Source organism: Impatiens glandulifera, chromosome 5 (assembly GCF_907164915.1).
Source record: "Impatiens glandulifera chromosome 5, dImpGla2.1, whole genome shotgun sequence".
NCBI lineage: Eukaryota > Viridiplantae > Streptophyta > Magnoliopsida > Ericales > Balsaminaceae > Impatiens > Impatiens glandulifera.
This window is the reverse complement of record NC_061866.1, coordinates 52,708,461-52,727,272: the sequence shown is the minus strand read 5'-3', so window position 1 is coordinate 52,727,272 and position 18,812 is coordinate 52,708,461. Positions and strand designations below refer to the sequence as shown.

Below are 18,812 nucleotides of genomic sequence, written 5' to 3'. Positions count from 1 at the left end.
AACAAGACGTAGTCAATACTGTTATGAACAAAATCGTCAATAATTTAGATAAATGATGATGATAATCCTTATTATGAATAGTTAATTATTATATTGTTATGATTAAAATATTTTAAATTTATTAGTATTTATCAATTATTTATTAGAATATTTAAAAGATATTTATTACACTATATAAATAATAATTGAAATGTAAATATATATATTAAATTATAAATAATCAAATTTATAAAAAAAATAATAATTTAAATTATATATGAAAATATAAATAATCAAATTTATAAAAATAAAATTTTTAAATATATATATCAAAAAATAATTTAATTTATACAAATAATAATTTAAATATATCAAATTTATAAAAATAATAATTTAAAAATATATATTTATATATATAATGAATTTTAAAGGTAATAAAAAAAATTTTAAAAAAAAATTGAGTTTAAATAATAAACTAGATTAGTTTGGGAATAAATGAACAAACTAAGTTAGTTTGGGAAGTTGAGAATGGGATTGAGAATGATTAATACTTTTAAACAAAAGTACACTTCTATCAATCTTACTCATTCTCATTCCACACATCTATCAATCTCATTCTCTTATTTGAATCAAGCGTCCCCTAGTTTATAGAGACCAAATATCATTTTTAATCAAAAACGTTTTAAGTTAATGGAAGTGTTATGGTTGTAGATATTTAAATAAAATATATATACATCGTAAAATATTACTAATATATTTTTTTTTAAAATAACAAGTATTTAACTTAATAAAAAAATTATTCATTTGTTTATGCTTAAAATGTATTTGTGAACCGAGATAACAATTATAATTCGATATGCAGTTTTTATCTGAATTAGTTGATTAGGAGCGTTTTTTTTGCTGATATGTAGCTGACCAAGAATAGGGCATGGATGTTATTTGTGTCTTTCTGCGGTTCCACCCCGATTTCACCCACTCTAATCCTGCCTTGAATATTATCGAACATTATAAATACAATTAAATATAAAAATCACAAATATATTTAATTTATTTATATTTTATAAGAGTTTTAAAATTATTTTTTATAAAAATACAAAATTTCAATATATTTAATATTAACATATTTGTTTATATAAATTTGATTATTGTTTTAGAGAATATAGTATAAACGATGTCCCGCGGGAATTTTTCGAAATCGAACGGGACGAGAATGATATTAAAAAAAATCTAAAAAATAAAACTAGGCGGACAGTGTATTGCCATTACCCATTAGAGATGATAATTATAATTCGCCCGGTGATTTTTGACCCAAAACCGAACGGGATAGAGCGAGAATGATATTCGTGTTCCTCGCCCCGATTATGCTCCAAACACTAATAAACATAATTGAATATATAACATTATAAATATATTTATTTATTTTTCATATTATATATATATAATATTAAAATATTGTTTATATAATTTTATGAAAGTTTTTTTTTTACATAATATGGTATGTAACGGTGATGTGCACGAATTTTCCAAAATTAAACGAGATAAGAATGGTAATATAAACAAATTTTCGAAATAAAAACACTTAATTCCATTTTAATCCGCACAATTCTTATCACTAATTATATCCCTATAAATTTGACGAAATGGCCATAAAAAAGGGGTTAAATGCATTACGTTGGTGACCACTTGATTTTTTTTTTTGATGAAAATATCCTTTTCGCATAATGCGAAGGGGATGATCGTCACGCGAATGGAAGACATGTGAAAAGTCCAGAATGATCGTGCTCTTACCCATTAGAGATGACAATTATAAACCGTCCTGTGATTTTTGACCCAAAACCGAATGGGATAGAGCGAGAATGGTATTCGTGTTCCTCGCCCCGATTATGCTCCAAACACTAATAAACATAATTGAATATATAACATTATAAATATATTTATTTATTTTTCATATTATATATATATAATATTAAAATATTTGTTTATATAATTTTATGAAAGTTTTTTTTACATAATATGGTATGTAACAGTGATGTGCACGAATTTTCCAAAATTAAACGAGATGAGAATGGTAATATAAACAAATTTCCGAAATAAAAACACTTAATTCCATTTTAATCCGCACAATTCTTATCACTAATTATATCCTTGTAAATTGGACGAAATGACCCTAAAAAAGGGTTAAATGCATTACGCTAGTGATCACTTGAATTTTTTTTTGACGAAAATACCATCTTCGCGTGCGTAACGCGAAAGGGAAGATCGTTACGCGAATGGAAGATACGTGAGACAAAGTAATTTTGTCAGAATATTTTAAAGAGATCATACCATTTAAGTACATTTAAGGTCATCTTGTCAAATTTCCATTTTTTTTATAGTCTTGAATTTCTATTTTTTATAATTTTTTTGAAGACTTTAAAAAATAAAAATTTAGAATGGATAAAATATTAAAATAAACTTAATTTATTTAATTATGGCAGTTTTGTCTTGACTCGGAAGAATAAAATAGAGAATAATAAATTTATGATTTTGATCCTTTAGCTGCTCACCTCTTCCGATTCACTCATCTCACCTCTTTCATTCACTCTCTGTGCGATATGAGGAAGAAGAAGAAGGATTTGTATCAATGCAATGCGTAGTAGGTCTATCCATTCCAACACGATTTCACTCTCATAACTCTCACTCATCAAAACCTCATATTCTCTCTCCTCTCCCCTCGTCTTCAGGCTCTTTCGCCGCTACTTCTACAATTACAATTCACATTCATGGAAGGCTTCTACAGCACCACAAATCAGAGACCTGCCAAACTCAATCAGCAGTTCTTCATAGGCGGAAACTTTCCCATTGATAACACTTACATGGAAAATGTTGACCTGGCAATGTTTAAGTACCTTAATTCCGATTCTCCATCTTCTCCAGCAGCCATAGATGGTTTTAGAACTCCAATTCTTTCTGAATTTCCCAATCACAGCCCCAACATTAACCGCTCGAGAACTAGATCGCGATGTGCACCGTCATTGCCGCCGTTGTCGTCGGTTGAGAACTTTGATACTTCTTTGTTTAAAACTCCGGTTAAGGTTGAGGTACATGAGGAAGACGTGCTCGTAATGGACGGAATTCTGGTTGGATCGCGCTCGAGTTCCAAGGATAGGTTTTCATCGTCGTCGGAGTCTGGCGGATCATCTTCATCGCCAGGGCATAACAACTTTTACAAGAAGGATCTATGTCGCTCGTGGGAGGATTTGAGTCAATGTCGCTATGGATATAAATGCCAGGTCTCTTTCATCTCTCTCTCTAGTTTGTGATTTTCATTTCTTGCACATGAAGTCATGATGATTTATTCGTTTGTTGATTTAGCTTTTTGTTCCTCTATGCGAAAAGGTCTGAAATTGAATGTCTTAATCACAGTAATAGAAAAATGTATTACAGTAAACTGAGAAAGGCTATAAGATATGGAAAAAGAATGTAAAACTGCTGATTCTTTGGTTTTGTGCTCAAGAACCAATGATCTGAAATATGCATTCCATTTATCAAAATTGTGAAATTAAGTAGATTCAAATGCTTTCGTCCTGGGTGCAGAGATCAAACCTCCCATGGAATATGTCCATTCCTACCATGGATTGTTATGTCTTGGAATGAAATGATCATAACAGCAATTCTCAGAGTCAGGGCATATAATATTGAAAACTCTGTACTTTTGATACACTCATGCCATTTCAATTGTGTCGCGTATTAGTTACTATTGCGCATCTGTTTCGATTTTCTCACGATGAGTAGAGACTCTGCAAAATTGTTCCTTATGCATAGTAGGGTTATTTTGATTATTGCGTATACGTTACACAATCTCATACTTTTATTATCTGAGTGTAAAATGTAACTGTATGCATCTTTTAAGTAAGTTAACTGATTTCAGCAATTAAATTGTGTATCATACAGTTGTTTCCCACTTTATCAAGCAGGCTGTGTTATTCTGTTCTTAACAAAGGACTATGCTCTTTGGAAGAAAATAAGATCCATATGAACAAATTTGTGTACTTCTTCATGATGAAATTCTACTACCTTTTCACAATGGAGTTCTATTTTGTTTGAGTCAGGGTAAACTTTATGCAACTGTTTCCTTACCTTGTTAATTGAGTTGGATTGGTATTTGTATCAGGAATCTGATACAAGATAGAGATTAGAGTTTTGAATGGTTAATCATACTGGAACATATGGTTAATGACACAAGATAGAGATAGATAGAGTTTCGAATGGTTAATCACAATGGGGTATATGGTCATGGTCAGAAGATTAGATTATTTAGAATAGGATATGTGTTAGTTTGATAAATATGTTTACAAGATAATAATTGTTATTAATTATTTGTTATTAGGTTAAGATGATAATGTAACCCTTTTATTTTTATCTATTTATTAGTATCTAGTAAGATTATGGCTATTTATTTGTATTTGAATCATAGTAGGATTAGGAGTCATATGAGGATTATTATGTAATTTCTGAAAATGTTTGAATATCTCTGGAATCTCTATTATGCAACCCTAGGATTGCTATTATATTTCGGTTCACATAGGATTGTTCTATTTTGGAAATTTAGAGATTAATCTCTTTTATTGATTGAACTGAATAAGGGAATTCTCCTAATAAAAGCAAGCTACACATGTGTTTTGAATAGCTTCTTTTCTCAAGCACTGGAAATGCATTCAGCACTTAAAGTGGATAGCTTTTTGTACTTTTTTTTTCTTTCTATTTAGTTTGGTGTTATGACTTGACTGAAATTTGATCACTTAATTCATCTAGTAGAACTAGAAACAAGTGTAAATTTTGAAGAATATAGTTATACTTGAATGCTTACCTAAGGTAGTACCTGTATTAATGTTTCATATTTATTTAAGCCTTGTTTTATCTTGGGTTTTTGAATAACCTTGTTTGATGTAGATTATAGAAAATCAGGTTATTTGGAGTTAAAATCAAATAGAGGGTAAGTTGGTTGATGATTTGAATTATGGGATAGATTAACACATCCTCAATACCTTTTTGGTCGCCAAACCAAACCTAAATTTTAAAATATTCACTTTCAGTTTGCTCATGGAAAGGAAGAGATGAGGCCAAGTCGATTCATATGCAACAACAAATCCGAGGTAACAAAATCAAATCCAATCCCGATTTCTCAAAGGTATGTAATTAGTAACTGACATTTCTTTTGATAATATTTCTGACCAAGTCCAGGCTGCCAAATCCAAACAACATGGGGGGAAGGGTGGCATAGTACATAACCAGATCATAAACCTGGAAACTGAAACAACCACATTGTCTCCTCCTTCCAAATACCAATCATCTCCCATCTCCATCAAGAGCAGAAATCCTGAATCTTCCATTGTCAGTACTGACTGGTGTCCCTTTGATGATGGGATCAGTTTTGTCTCGGCTGGTTCTGTTTCAACCAACACATACTCTTCAAGGGAAGATGTGAATCCAATGATAATGAAAGTTCTCTATGGTCCTCAACGACAACAGAAGAGACTCCCAGTATTTGAGGAAATCTGTTCAGACAAGTAATATGAATTGGATTTGACAGTTATAGTCAGATACAAAAAACTGAGTTGCTATTGTTGTGTTTGTTCTTCTTGCCCTTTAAACTTTCAATTGTATTGGGTAATGGCTAGTACCGACAACTTCTTTTGTTGTCGTTGTTGTGTAGATAGAAATAAAAGAGTTAATTCTCTGTCGATTTTTAGCAAAGGTTAGGAACTTAAATGTCAACAAACTCGTTGAAATTCATAACATGATCATTTTACAGTTTTATCTTCAGTGCTGATTGTTGGTTACAATATGTTTAGTTATTTTTCAACAATAATCTTTCAAAGGTTGTTTAGTATCAACATATTTAATTATTTTTCAACAATAATCTTAAAATGGTTGTTTAGTAGAGAATGTCTATACGGTTTATGAACAATAATCTTAAAATGGTTGTTTAGTAGAGAATGTCTATATGGTTTATGAATGATATAAGTGAAAAAAAAATTATACAAAAAAACTGTAAAAATTTATGTTGACAGTGGGATTTGAACCCACGCCCTTTCGGACCAGAACCTTAATCTGGCGCCTTAGACCAACTCGGCCATATCAACTTTGTGTTAAACTAACTAAGATAATTTTTATTATCACTTTTATTAATTGTTTGAATAGTTTAATTATATTTTTGAAAAGCAAAATACTTGATATATAATTTTTTAAAACGATCAAGTCTTCTTGGGTGTTCGGAATCTTCATTTTATTTAGAGAAAAATGTTACTGAATGATGACATATAGTTAGGCTGCCCTGATAATATATTAGGTATATATATATATATATATATATTTATATATAATTGAAATTCTGGTTAAGACCCAACAATATAGTGTGAAATATTTGTAGTTTGTAAAAATAATTTACACATTTTAAAATATATATATATATATATATATATATATATATATATATATATATATATATATATATATATATATATATAAAAGAGTGTTTGCTAGGAACAATAATAAATTCATGATTTTGGAAAGAGTTTGGTATATGATATATTGATTGGGCTAGTGAATTATTTTGCTTTATATATAAAAAAAAAAAAAATTAAAATGTGATCGTCCTAGTCTCTTAGGTGAAAAAAATTATCGAAAATATATATAAAAAGAAATAAATATATTTAATATTAATTTAATTATAAAATCTATATTTTTTAAAAATTAAATCAAAATATAATTATACTGTAATATTATTCAATATATGACATCTCTATATTGGCAATAAAAAAAATTTAATCAAATTTTTAATATTCTGAAGCAGTGAAAATAAGTGACACTAAGTATCCCATTTTTTCAATTATTATTAAAGATATTTTTACAATCTTATCATTAACGATTATTAGCCAGTGAGTTTCTTTTAATTTAGGTAAAAAGATAATTTAATTTTTTTAGAAGCAATTTAAGTCTTAAAATGGTAAAGTGTGAACAATTAATTAACTAAAAGAAGATGATTTCAATTTTAAAAAAAAGATTACTTTAAATAAAAATGAACAAATTAAAAAGAGTCAGAGATTTTTATTAATTAAATTTAAATTAATTATATTATTATTATTATCTAACCTAAATTATATTATCAATTTATTAAAAAAAAATTGCCAAATGCACTTGTAAATTGTTTTAAATTTTCCTTATAATTTTAATTTTTGTAACTAAATTTTATTTTTAAGTTGACTAGTTTTTAAAAATGTTGAATTAAAAAAAAATTATTTTATAATAAATATCTTTAATTTTGAGTAATGTTTTTATAGTAATGGTATAAAATTGATTTTTTTGTTTAAGTTATTATTTGTTTTATGTATAAGATGTATAATATTGATACCGTACCGAAATTATGGTATACTGAAATCACGGTAAGGTAAATATATAAATTTTTTTATGCCGAAACTCTCAATAAGATATACGATATACGATATGAATAAAAAATTAAGCATATTGACTCCCTACACTTAAAAACCTTGATAAAATAATTATTTATTTATTTATTTACAAATAATTTATATATGAAATGGATATTAAAGACATGAATTCGTGTGTTTTAATATTTATATTTTTTCTGCAAATTTATTTGATCTAAATAAAATAATGTTAACGCCAAATATATATATTAATTTAGAAAATGTAGTATATGTTGACTTGGGGAAAATGTTTAATAGAAATAAGATTAGAGTCTTTCTTGTACTTGTATCCAAAGCTTGGGAGACTTATTGTTTTATTCTCTTTCAAGGAAGAAAGTCGTGTATATATATCGAACTAAGCTTACGGGTTGAAGTAGATTAGGGTTCTTTCTCTAACGTAAGCTTCAAGACGTTCCTTCTCTGTTCCGCCGATCGCGAGCGACAGGTATAATAGATCTTCTTCTTCTTCTATACGTCCTTTCAATTTCTCTGTTTAATTTATCTCTCGATGCGTTATTCGTTTAGCAATTCGTTTCGATTACCTTTTGTTAAGATCTGGAAAAGAGGAAACGTTGATGATACTTAACGCCTTTCACTTTTCTATTGTCGTTGGAGCGAGATCAAGAATATTGTTAAACGTAGGACTGAAATTTGTAACTGGGACAAAGAGGATGGGGTGATATGTGCAATGAGCTTTTGATTTATTTTTCGTGGGTTAGAAGTTTTAATTTTGTTTTAAGGTTCATTTATGTGATGGATATGGTTATTTTCAGCCGAAAAATACTTACACTGGGTACAGATTTGATCTGAATGAAGCTTCTCCTTTAGCAAATTTATGTTTTTGCAGAATATAGTAACCAAGAAAGAACTATGTTTAGGGTATTGGAATATATTCTCTAAGAGTCTTGATGTCGTATATGTAGAATTTGATTGAAGCCTTGCCAGTCAGGCGTGGATAATTTGGTAACTTGATCAATTGATCCAATACTAAAATATAAGTAGACAACTTTTAAGTATTATGGTGCATGTTTATGCTACCATTTGTCCTGTACAGGACTTGGAGGACAGTGATAATATGATATATGTCATAATAATAGATGATATTCCCTATTGCTATTTTTTTTGTATGTCTGAACTGTTGTTACACTACCTTCAAGATTCTACTCAAGTTCCAATGTTTAGAAAGAGAGAAGTTTAATTCTCTTTTTTTCTCACTCAATCTTTCCCTTACATGTACAAAACTGTTTTTAAGAGCTTTTTAGTGATGTGAAAACTCCACTCATTTCAAAAGACAACTTTACCCAAGCATTAAAGCTCCTCTATATCTGTAATTCATGGTAGCAGATATGATTTCTTGCTTCGATTATTTAAAATAATTTGCTAGGATGACCTTGTAATCCAAGATCAATATGATTTATACTAAAATGATTTGCATATATTGTTTTCATTCTCTTCTGAGTACCAACTTGCACTTGTATGATTGATTATAAACTGCTTTGGTCATAATTCTAATGTTTCTTACCTTAATTATTTGGGACACTATCTACAAGTGCAGGTATGGGAGAAGCTGATGAGTATCGCTGTTTCATTGGTGGACTTGCATGGGCAACCACTGATAGAGGTCTAAAGGATGCATTTGATAAATATGGTCACCTTCTGGAGGCTAGGGTAATCTATTTTTGTAATATTTGGTTCTTTAGTTACTTTGAATCTGCAACTTTATGTTCTTGTCCCTTCTTTTGGTAACCTACTCCTTGCATGGATTTTTAATAATCCCAGGAAAAATAAGTGACTTTTGAAGGTGTTCACAATAGTCTTAGTGGATTTTTTATATCAAAAGATGAGACCAGTGTTCATATGAAATTATCAAAAAGAGAGGGAGGATGGCGATATGTAGATGTAACGTGCTCTTTGACATAGGTTGCTGTTGACAAGTTCTCTGGTCGCTCTCGAGGATTTGGTTTTATCTCTTTTGAGGATAAGCAAGCGATGGAAGAAGCTATTGAAGAAATGCATGGAAAGGATCTTGATGGGCGAAGCATTACTGTTGAGAAAGCTCAGCCTAACCAGGGTGCTGGTAGAGATCGCGATGACCGACCTCGTGACCGAGACCATGGCCGAGATCGCGACCGTGACTCTAGAGGAGGGGGCAGGGGATCTGGTGGAGGTGATTGTTTCAGGTGTGGCAAGCCAGGACACTTTGCTAGGGAATGTCCTAGTAGTGAAGGGGGTAGAGGAGGTGACAGGTATGGTAGTAGGGATGGTGGAAGGGATGACAGGTATGGTAGTAGGGATGGTGGAAGGGATGACAGGTATGGCAGTAGGGATGGTGGAAGGGATGACAGGTATGGCAGTAGGGATGGCGGCGGGAGTCGCTACGGACCAGATAGGAATGGGGATCGATATGGTGGGGGAAGAAGCAAGGATTCTGGTGGAGGCGATAGATACAGTAGAGAACGTTCCGGACCATATGACCGCCGAAGTGCAGGAGGGTTTCGTGGATGAATTGACTGGAGTTTTGGTATGTGACAAAAATTATACTTCATGAATTCTTTGAATGATTTTCCTTTTTTATTTATCTGAGATGAATATTATCTCTTGCAGATGGATAACTGAAGATGCTGCTGTCTACTAAGTTAACATGGATACTTCAATTTACAGGTTGTGTTCCCTTTTGATGTCTGGCTATGAAACATTGTAGTGGATCAATCTTTTGAAAAGTGTGATCTTGGCACAATTGGCTACTTGCTACTATTATCTGTTCCTAAAATGTTGGGTTTCTGGTATTATGGATCTTGTACTTGCTTGTTGATATGTTGGGTTCTGGATTTGCAATTTGAATGCCATTATTGCTGCTTGGATGAGTTGCTGATGAATTCTGAACTGCCATAAAACAAAAGTTATATGGCGTGGCACAGTTACTCGGGGGAAATCAGTATTTGATGATTATACATGTCTAGGGTCGTTGGGTATGTGAGATTTCGGTTCTTGTGCCTTGTGTGCACAATTCTATGTTAAGAAATAACTGGGAGTTAATTCCGGTAATTCCTTTTTAAATATATTTGTCAACATTCCTAGGGAGTTCTTTATGCAACATGAAATATTAATATTTAAAAAACCTTTTTGGCAGGCTAGTTGGCTATAGATGTGGTCCTTTTTCGGATACTTGATTGATAACTTGGTTGTTAACTGGATCTATTTAATATGTGTCAAACCTGGGAAACTTTTCCAAGCTCTCTTGAGTTTATACCCCCTATGATACCAGACTGTATAAGCCTGTGGCAGAAATTTGCAAAATGCTATTGAAAGGTTCATCAACTATCCTCAATTATTCTCTTTTTGTTCCGTGGTCCTGGATGTTCTCCATGTTCTCGTCCTGGCTATCATCTTGAGCTTCTGATATTCTGTTCATGTTAAGTGAGTTCTGTGGTCCATTTTCGGCTCATTAATTAGTAGCAGTTGTCTGTTTTCCTTTGTCGTCGTGGATGGTGGTGGTTTCACTAAAGTTGTCTTCGAGCTGACAATAAGGCTCTTGTCAATGCACCAATTCAATGTTTGGTATTTGTTGAATGTGAGGTGTTGCATTTCTTATTTTATTGCATTTTGGGGTGGAGGGGGTATTAGACGTATCATCGCATGATTCTTGTTTCTAATCTTTATTTGTTGATCATTGTTCTTTTCATTTGTTGTTCCATTTTTTTGGTATTTCTTCTTGATGCCTTTTGTTCTTAAGATGATGCTTATCCACGATTTCGATGCCTTACTAGCTTCTCTATATTTGCTATTTTGCTAAATGTACATACTTTAGAGGCTCTAAGGCGCATGGGGGTTTATACATTTATTTTTCAACATTTCAATTAGGATCATTCTTCTTTACTATTGCAAAACAAGTTCATGAATTGAGTAGTCATTGTTGAACTCCTGGCACATTTTGGTGAGTCCCTGTTATGTCTACTTGCGTTTCATGGGGTGGTTCGTTTTTATAAATATATGTTTGATTTCTTCAATCTTTTTCAATTTTATTCCTCCCTATATAAATTTTATTAGGTTGTGTCCTTGTGATCAAAATGATTATTAGGTTTTCTTATTCGCTTCTTTAGAAATTGTAGTTGTTAGATTAACATTCTTTTATCTTTTATTGTTACTAAAATTTAGTGTGTAGTATTTTTAAATCAATTGACCTTGTATGATCATTGAATTCTATTAATTTAGTATTTGTATAGGATATATGTAAGTCTCGGATCAAATCTTGTTTAAGTTTCAAAACAAGACTTGATATGAGCTCAACATTGGTTAGTAACTAAATATAATTTAATGACAGAAAGCAAATTAAGAAATTGCAGTCCAGATTGCTTGTTTAATTTTCAAATGATTAGATAGGTAATCTTATCAAGTTGTATGTAAGTGTAACCAACTTGGATAGGGTAACATAACAAAAACAAAGCCACAATTTTCATAATTTTGACTACGAATTTGACGTGGTCTCAGTTGTTGTCTATTTAAATTTTTTTTATTTTTCTTCTTGCCTCTCCATATTCCTTTTCTTTTCTTGCCTCTTTTTTCTTCCTTCTTTTGCATCTCTTCTTCTCTTTCGTTCGTTTATTTACTTTTTAAGAGAATGTTATTCATGTAACTGCATTCAGTCTTTCAAAAACACTCATTTGAGAGAGATGCACACGGTTGATCTTCAGCTGTAGTTGCCGAGAGTCAACGCTTTCTTTTATATACTCAACAAAAAAACTTGAGAACATTAAATGTCCCGAATATGGTCTTTTTGGGATATATTTCATGTTGCAGCAGAACTTAAATTCAAGTTTTATTTGAACTAGAAAATGTCTCCAACACATTGGGACATTTTTATTATGAGCAGCAGAACTGAAAGCTAACTGAAAGTATATCATGTTTGGGAACATAATTTGAGTGTTTTCGATATATTTGGATACATAAATCTCATTCTTTTGAAAAGTAAAAGAAACGAAGAGATAATAGAAACATAGGGTTAGTCCCAATAATGTTCGGGAATTTGAAGACTTACTATTTTCGAACATGTAAGTTGAAGAAGAGACCCGAAAGAAGGAAGAAATTACCAAGTCACCAAAGAATATGAAAATAGCCGAAATTGCCGAAGAGTATGAGTTCTTATTTTCGTTGTCCAAATCATAGAATATAGTCTTTCCATGTGTGCAAATTTTCGCATCAATTCAAGCACTCTTCTTCTTGTTAAACTTTCTTTGCTGCTTCTATCTTTGATCAATTTTATGCAAAAACAATGGTCTTGACCGGTATTGCCGGATTAATCCCCAAGTTCTTATGTGTCTACTCTTAACATGATAGAGATATTGAACTGAGAGTAATGTATAAGAATTCGTCATTTTGCATGTGCCGGAGACACCAGTCATTACCATTGTTTTTGCAAGAGAAAGTAGGGTTGAGAGGTTGGTACAAGCCAATGGAAATGCAATATATATTTAAATATAGCGGATCCCAATTCCCACACAGGGCTTTTTTATAGTTATTATTTAAATACATTTTGCTTTTTATATTGTGTGATGCTAAAAAAAAAAATCCCATTAAGCTAAGCATTTGATGCATCTATATAATAAATTAGGGTTTCGAATGACAATTATATAATCTAAACGTAACAAACTTTTTTTTTTGTTGAGTAGTTAACTCTTGTCAATACACCAATTCTATAGTATTTTGTTGAATGTGAGGCGTTTCTTATTAGGGGAATCATCACACGATTCTTGGAAATACCGTTATGGTTGATTTTTGTTCTTTCCATTTGTTGTTCCATTTTTTTTTAGTATTTCTTCTTGCTGCCTTAAAATTGAGTGTGTAAAATTTTATGAATCAATTGATCTTGAATGTTTTTTTTTTCTGTGTTTAAGAACAATCAAATTCTATTAATTTAGTATTTGTGTAGGATGTGATAAAGTTTGGATTATCAATCAAGTCTGGTTTATGTTTAAAAAGAATAAATGATCACTTGTTATGATGAGTTCAACATTCTATAATTTAATCACATAAACTAAATTAAGGTGAAGCTTCCTTCCTTAATAAACAATATTATAGTAATTGTTATTCAGATTGCATGTTTTGTTTTTCAAATTTATAGGCATGAAAACTTGTCTAATTGTCTGTAAATGTAACTCATCCAGACAAGCTTAGTATATGGGCTTCTTAAATGAGTGCAAATTTTTGCATCAATTAAAGCTTTAGCTTCAACAAAGCCTTACATTTTAGTCATGGGAACTAGGTGAGATGATGTATTATCTAAGTCTTTTGAGAATGGTAAAACATAATTGAAAAATATTAAAGAATTTTTGTGTGATTGCTTACGCGATGCATATGGGGATACGAGGAACATAGTTTGCGTTGACCTAATCATAACTCAAATCTAAAATATTAGTTTGGATAAGTGAATTTATGTTAGGTTGAATTCAGGTTGAATTTATTTCAGGTTAAGTTATGATTACCTAAATTACCCAAATAAAATGATCTCTTATCAATCTAAATTAACCATTTTTCAACTTTAATATATTCTCGTAAAAAAATTTAAAACTCATTAATATTTATTAATTATAGTCTAGTCATACAAAAATAATATATTCTTAAGTTCTAAAACTCTTTAGTAGCCTATACAAAAATAATATATCCCTATGGTTCTAAAACTCTTTAATAGCCTAGTTTGTTTAATAGATTAGTATCAATTATTTAAATAATTTATATTTATTTCACATATTATTTCTTCAACTAAATTAATAATTAAAATATTAAAATAATTTCTAACAAATCAAAATATGTTAAATGGATAAAAAATATATATAATAATATTGAGATTGCTTTTAAATAAAAATAAATTAGAAATTAATATTATGTAAAGACAAACCAATAAGGTTTAGTGAAAAGTTTAATGTATTTATTTTTATTTCTTTGTTTCTAAATTATTGATCTTATTCTGATGACTACATTATTAAATTTCATTAATTTGATTGTATTACAATCTAAATAAAATATTTTTGATCCGTTATGACTATATATTATAAATATATATATAAGAAGTATATTATATATAATATGTAGCTTTAAAACATTAGTTTCAGATTTATATTATAAAATAACAATGTAATATTACATTGTTATCAATAAAATCAATTAGGCTTCTGATATATATTTTTTAAATCCATTAATAAATAAATATCATTTTATTCACTTTTTCATACTTTATTTCACTTAATTACTAACTGAAATACTTTATTTATATTTTAAATAAAATCATATTTATCATTTTATATTAATTTTCATAAAAAAAATACCAAAAAAAACTTACATACACAAAATCACAGTCACTCAATGTTATTTTATTTGAACAATTCCAAATCAAAAAACTCTTGTAATTGGCTAAATATTTACTTTGTTATCACATATATTAGAATATTAATTTATTTACTTTAATAAAAATAATAATAATTTAATAAAGCCCAACAATCCTAAATCTCTTGTGGATGCCCCCACGCTTTTCTCACTTTTTCCTAAACTTCTTCTCTTAATAAAAAAACAATTTCACTAATACTTTAATTAATTAATATTAACAAATTTATCATATAAAAAAACAAATTGAACAATAAATAGGTTGTTTAAATTAAAAATATTACCTTCTCTCTACTATGCTAGAGTAAGAACAAACTCATTATATTACAACACTTTTTTTTATAAATTAATAAATAAAAAAGGAAATAAAAGATTATAAAGTTTTTTTTTGTTATTTTAAATTAATATTACTAAAGATGCTAAGTATCTGATGCGTTCACACTTAGTGTCATTTGTTCAATAAATTAGGGTTTAAAGCAAACACGTTTTAGCTGCCGTGTACAATTTTAACTACTAAAATAAAATAAAATAAAAATTGTTTAATAAATGGTAATTTTTCGAATCTTTTGTTTATTCTGGTAAAAAATTATTACTAAATAATTTGGTTTTAAAAACTTATATTAACCATGTAATATTATCATGAATAATTAGTTAGTTTCATCGTTTCATAAATGGTTGATAACTCGATTTCATCATTTCAATTAATTCTTATCGATTAGTTTTTGTTTATGTTGTTCAATTAGTTTTACTTACAACATTGCTTATCCCTTATGGTAGTTTTCAAATCTTTTTTCATCATGCAATTTTATATTTTAAAATGTTAAAAGCTCATTGATATAATGTGAATTGAATCTAACACCTATATTTTATAGTGTGAATTGAATATTAGAGAGGACCTATATAAATATACTAAACAAGTGGATTCACATAATTATCATTTTCAGAAACATAAATAATTATTCAATAAATTTGTTTCTATCATTGTCTAAAACAATTGGTCAAAATTAACTTTTTAATATATTTTTCTTATTTTACATTCAATTTTACTTAATAAAGTTTAATCTCATTAAATATTTTAAATTTTATTCTTATGATTTTTAAAATTGTTGTGATGATAATTATGTTAAAATATCAATTTTTAAGTCTATTTTAAATTTCAAAATATTAGTATTTTCATTTAATAAAAATGAATAAATTATTTGAGTATATATTTAGTAAAAAATTTGAATTAATTACTCTATGTATCCAAATTTCCATTTTCATTTGGAGTTTTTATTAGATCAGAAACATAATAATTATCATGAATCTTGTTAACTAACTCATTTTTTATTTGTAAAATTGTGTTATATAAGTGCATCGAATGAAAATTATATATTTTAAACGTCACAAACTACTTTTTTTCAATGAAAAATTTATAGTGTAATTAATTTATATGGCTGTCATATATATAACTAGGATCGATCTGTAAATCATAACTACATTAAATAAAATAGATATATATTTTACATATAAACGTTATCTAAAAGAAGTAATAATAATTAATTATTAATAATAATATAAGGTTAATGCTTTTTTGGAAAAAAAATCAGTTATTATTATATATATTTGGGAAAGTAATACAGATTAAGAAATACATTTAATTGTGTCTAATTAAATTTGAACAAATTTGACCACCTTTTTATTCCCTTTTTTGAGTGCTCTCTCTCATATTTTCGGTGCTCATCTTTTAGAATTCTTTTGCATATTTAAATTTAATATTAAAATCAATATATTTTTTAATTTAATGTATAATAGTTAACTATAGTTTCTGATATATGGTTTATATATATATAATTTCACAATATCACTTCAAAGATGAAATTTGTGATCAATCATGCAGTTTAAGAACACTCAAATAATAGACAAATTCAAATCTAGAGTGTAAATACATGTGAACAAATTAAAATTAAAATATTTGTTGTTGGTTAGTCCATAAAAAAAAATTGAGTAATTTAAAAACAGTCATAAATTCATTGAATCAAATCTCAAATTCAGCTTTAAATGTATTATATAAAATAGATAAATATAGTTTATTTACTCACTCATTTTATTTATATTTATTTACTTTAATAATAATCTACAAATAATTTACTAAAACCAAACAACCCTTTAAATATCTTGTGGATGCCACACGCCTATCTCTCTTTTTCCTAAACTTCTTCTCTTATTAATTAATTAATTAATATTATCAAATTTATAATTATAAAAAAAGAAGCAAATGGTAAATTAAGTAAAAATCTTACTTTCTTTATAATCTTCCTGCCCACACATTACATTACATTACAATACTTTTGTTTATAAATTAATAAATAAAAAGATTATTAAACTCTTTTTCTAATTATAATGACTGATTGAGCCAACAAGCCTAGTGAACCCAAAAGTGATCCCCATAGCTAACCAGCCTCCGACAAGAACCCTAATTGAGGACTTAACCAAAGGAGCCCTCCCCAAAGAAGCACTCAACATTCCAAACAAAACCAAAGCCAAACTCGCCATTCCAACCACCAATCCAATTCTCAAACGATACCCTTTTACAAACGCCGCCGACAACAACGGCACCATCGCCCCACCGGCGAAAGCCACCGCCGATGCCGCCGCCGCCATAAACGGACTAGGAAGAGCCTTCTCCCTCTCGATCATTTCCTCCTTACTCATCACATGAGTTTTGCCGCCGCCGTCTCCGCCGACTTGCGCCGCCTTGTCCCTTTTGATCTGAGCCATCTCTATGTCGTACTGTGAGTAGACGGAGACGAACTCGCCTATCGCCATGCTGCATGCTCCGGCGATTAGGCCGGCGATACCGGTCAGAATCATTGATTTTGCGTCGGTTCTTACTGCGCCGATACCCATCATGATTGAGGATGTCGAGAGGAGACCGTCGTTTGCTCCCAGTACGGCGGCGCGTAGCCATTGGGCGCGTTTGGAGTAGTCGACTACCTCGATATCTGCTAGGGTTTGGGAAGACGATCGGTTTTGTTCGAGATCCGCCATTGTTGAAACAAAGAAAGTGATGAGATGTCTAGGGTTGAGAGTGTGGTTGGCACACGCCAATGGAAGTGCTATTTATAGTGAAATATTGGTGGTGGGTCCCATAATGTTTTTTTTTTAATTTATTTAAATTTATTTTACTTTTTCTATAGTGTGTTGCTTGAAATAAATCCATTAAGCTAAGCATATAGCATCTGATGCGTTCACACTTGGTGTCATTTATACAATAAATTAGGGTTTAAAGCACACGTCTAGGCTGGCGTGTTCAATTTTTAAAAATTAAAATAATAAATGATTAACTAAAAAGTATGTGAATTCGGATGTCCAATCGAAATACAATACCAAATCTTTAAAATCGGTTTAGAATAATTTCACATTTTTACTTATAGTTTATTTTATAAACTTATATCAACTAATATATTAGTTTTAAAAAACATATATCAATTATTATAAATTAATTATTAAAAGAAATATCTAAATATAAATAAAAAATGTAGATATTAATTATAAGTTGTAAATTAGTTAGCTATATTTTCTAATTTTAATCATGATTAGTCAATTTGGTTAGTTTTTTTGATTTTTAATTCGATTTAGACAAATTCAGTTTTTATTCTTTTCTTACCCATTATAAGTGAATTTTTCAAATCCAGTTTTCATCACGCAATTTTATTATTTCAAAATTTAAGAAATCATTATGTAAAATTTATGATATTTATATTGTGAAAAGAATCTAACACTTTCATTTATAGTATGAATTGAATATTAGAGAAGACCTCATCTAGCTATGCTAAAATATTGTTATACTTTTATTATTTTCAGAAAAATAAGTCATTAATTAATAGATTTATTTCTATCATTGTAAAAAACAGTTGTTCAAAATTAACTTTTAAATTTTATTTTTCTTATTTGTCTTTCAATTTTACTTAATAATATTTAATCTTATTAATTTTAATATCAAATATC

At 29.2% G+C, this 18,812-nt stretch overlaps 3 protein-coding genes and 1 non-coding gene across 6 annotated transcripts; 2 read left to right on the top strand and 2 right to left on the bottom strand.

Moving 5' to 3' along the window:
- Positions 1–2,514: 2,514 nt before the first annotated feature.
- LOC124938652 (mRNA decay activator protein ZFP36-like) lies at positions 2,515–5,784 on the top strand. The gene is made up of 3 exons (XM_047479132.1): positions 2,515–3,251; positions 5,055–5,114; positions 5,203–5,784. Exons 1-3 carry the CDS (start codon positions 2,742–2,744, stop codon positions 5,530–5,532), a joined length of 900 nt encoding a protein of 299 aa, XP_047335088.1. The 5' UTR covers positions 2,515–2,741; the 3' UTR covers positions 5,533–5,784.
- Positions 5,785–6,023: 239 nt separating this feature from the next.
- On the bottom strand, positions 6,024–6,104 carry TRNAL-AAG. The gene has a single exon. It is a non-coding gene; the product is annotated as a tRNA-Leu (tRNA).
- Positions 6,105–7,822: 1,718 nt separating this feature from the next.
- Positions 7,823–10,305, top strand: LOC124938188 (glycine-rich RNA-binding protein RZ1A). Of its 3 annotated transcripts, XM_047478583.1 has the most exons (5): positions 7,823–7,893; positions 9,004–9,116; positions 9,369–9,694; positions 9,728–9,969; positions 10,053–10,305. In XM_047478583.1, the coding sequence occupies exons 2-4, from the start codon at positions 9,006–9,008 to the stop codon at positions 9,951–9,953; spliced, it is 663 nt and encodes a 220-aa protein (XP_047334539.1). In that variant the 5' UTR covers positions 7,823–7,893; positions 9,004–9,005; the 3' UTR covers positions 9,954–9,969; positions 10,053–10,305. The 3 variants fall into 3 exon arrangements, with proteins under 3 accessions (XP_047334539.1, XP_047334537.1, XP_047334538.1); XM_047478581.1 differs by having other exon boundaries at positions 9,369–9,969; XM_047478582.1 differs by having other exon boundaries at positions 7,875–7,893; positions 8,999–9,116; positions 9,369–9,969.
- A 6,851-nt stretch (positions 10,306–17,156) lies between these two features.
- LOC124940446 (vacuolar iron transporter homolog 3-like) lies at positions 17,157–17,871 on the bottom strand. Its single transcript, XM_047480967.1, has one exon. The coding sequence runs from the start codon at positions 17,850–17,852 to the stop codon at positions 17,196–17,198; it is 657 nt and encodes a 218-aa protein (XP_047336923.1). The 5' UTR covers positions 17,853–17,871; the 3' UTR covers positions 17,157–17,195.
- Positions 17,872–18,812: the final 941 nt, after the last annotated feature.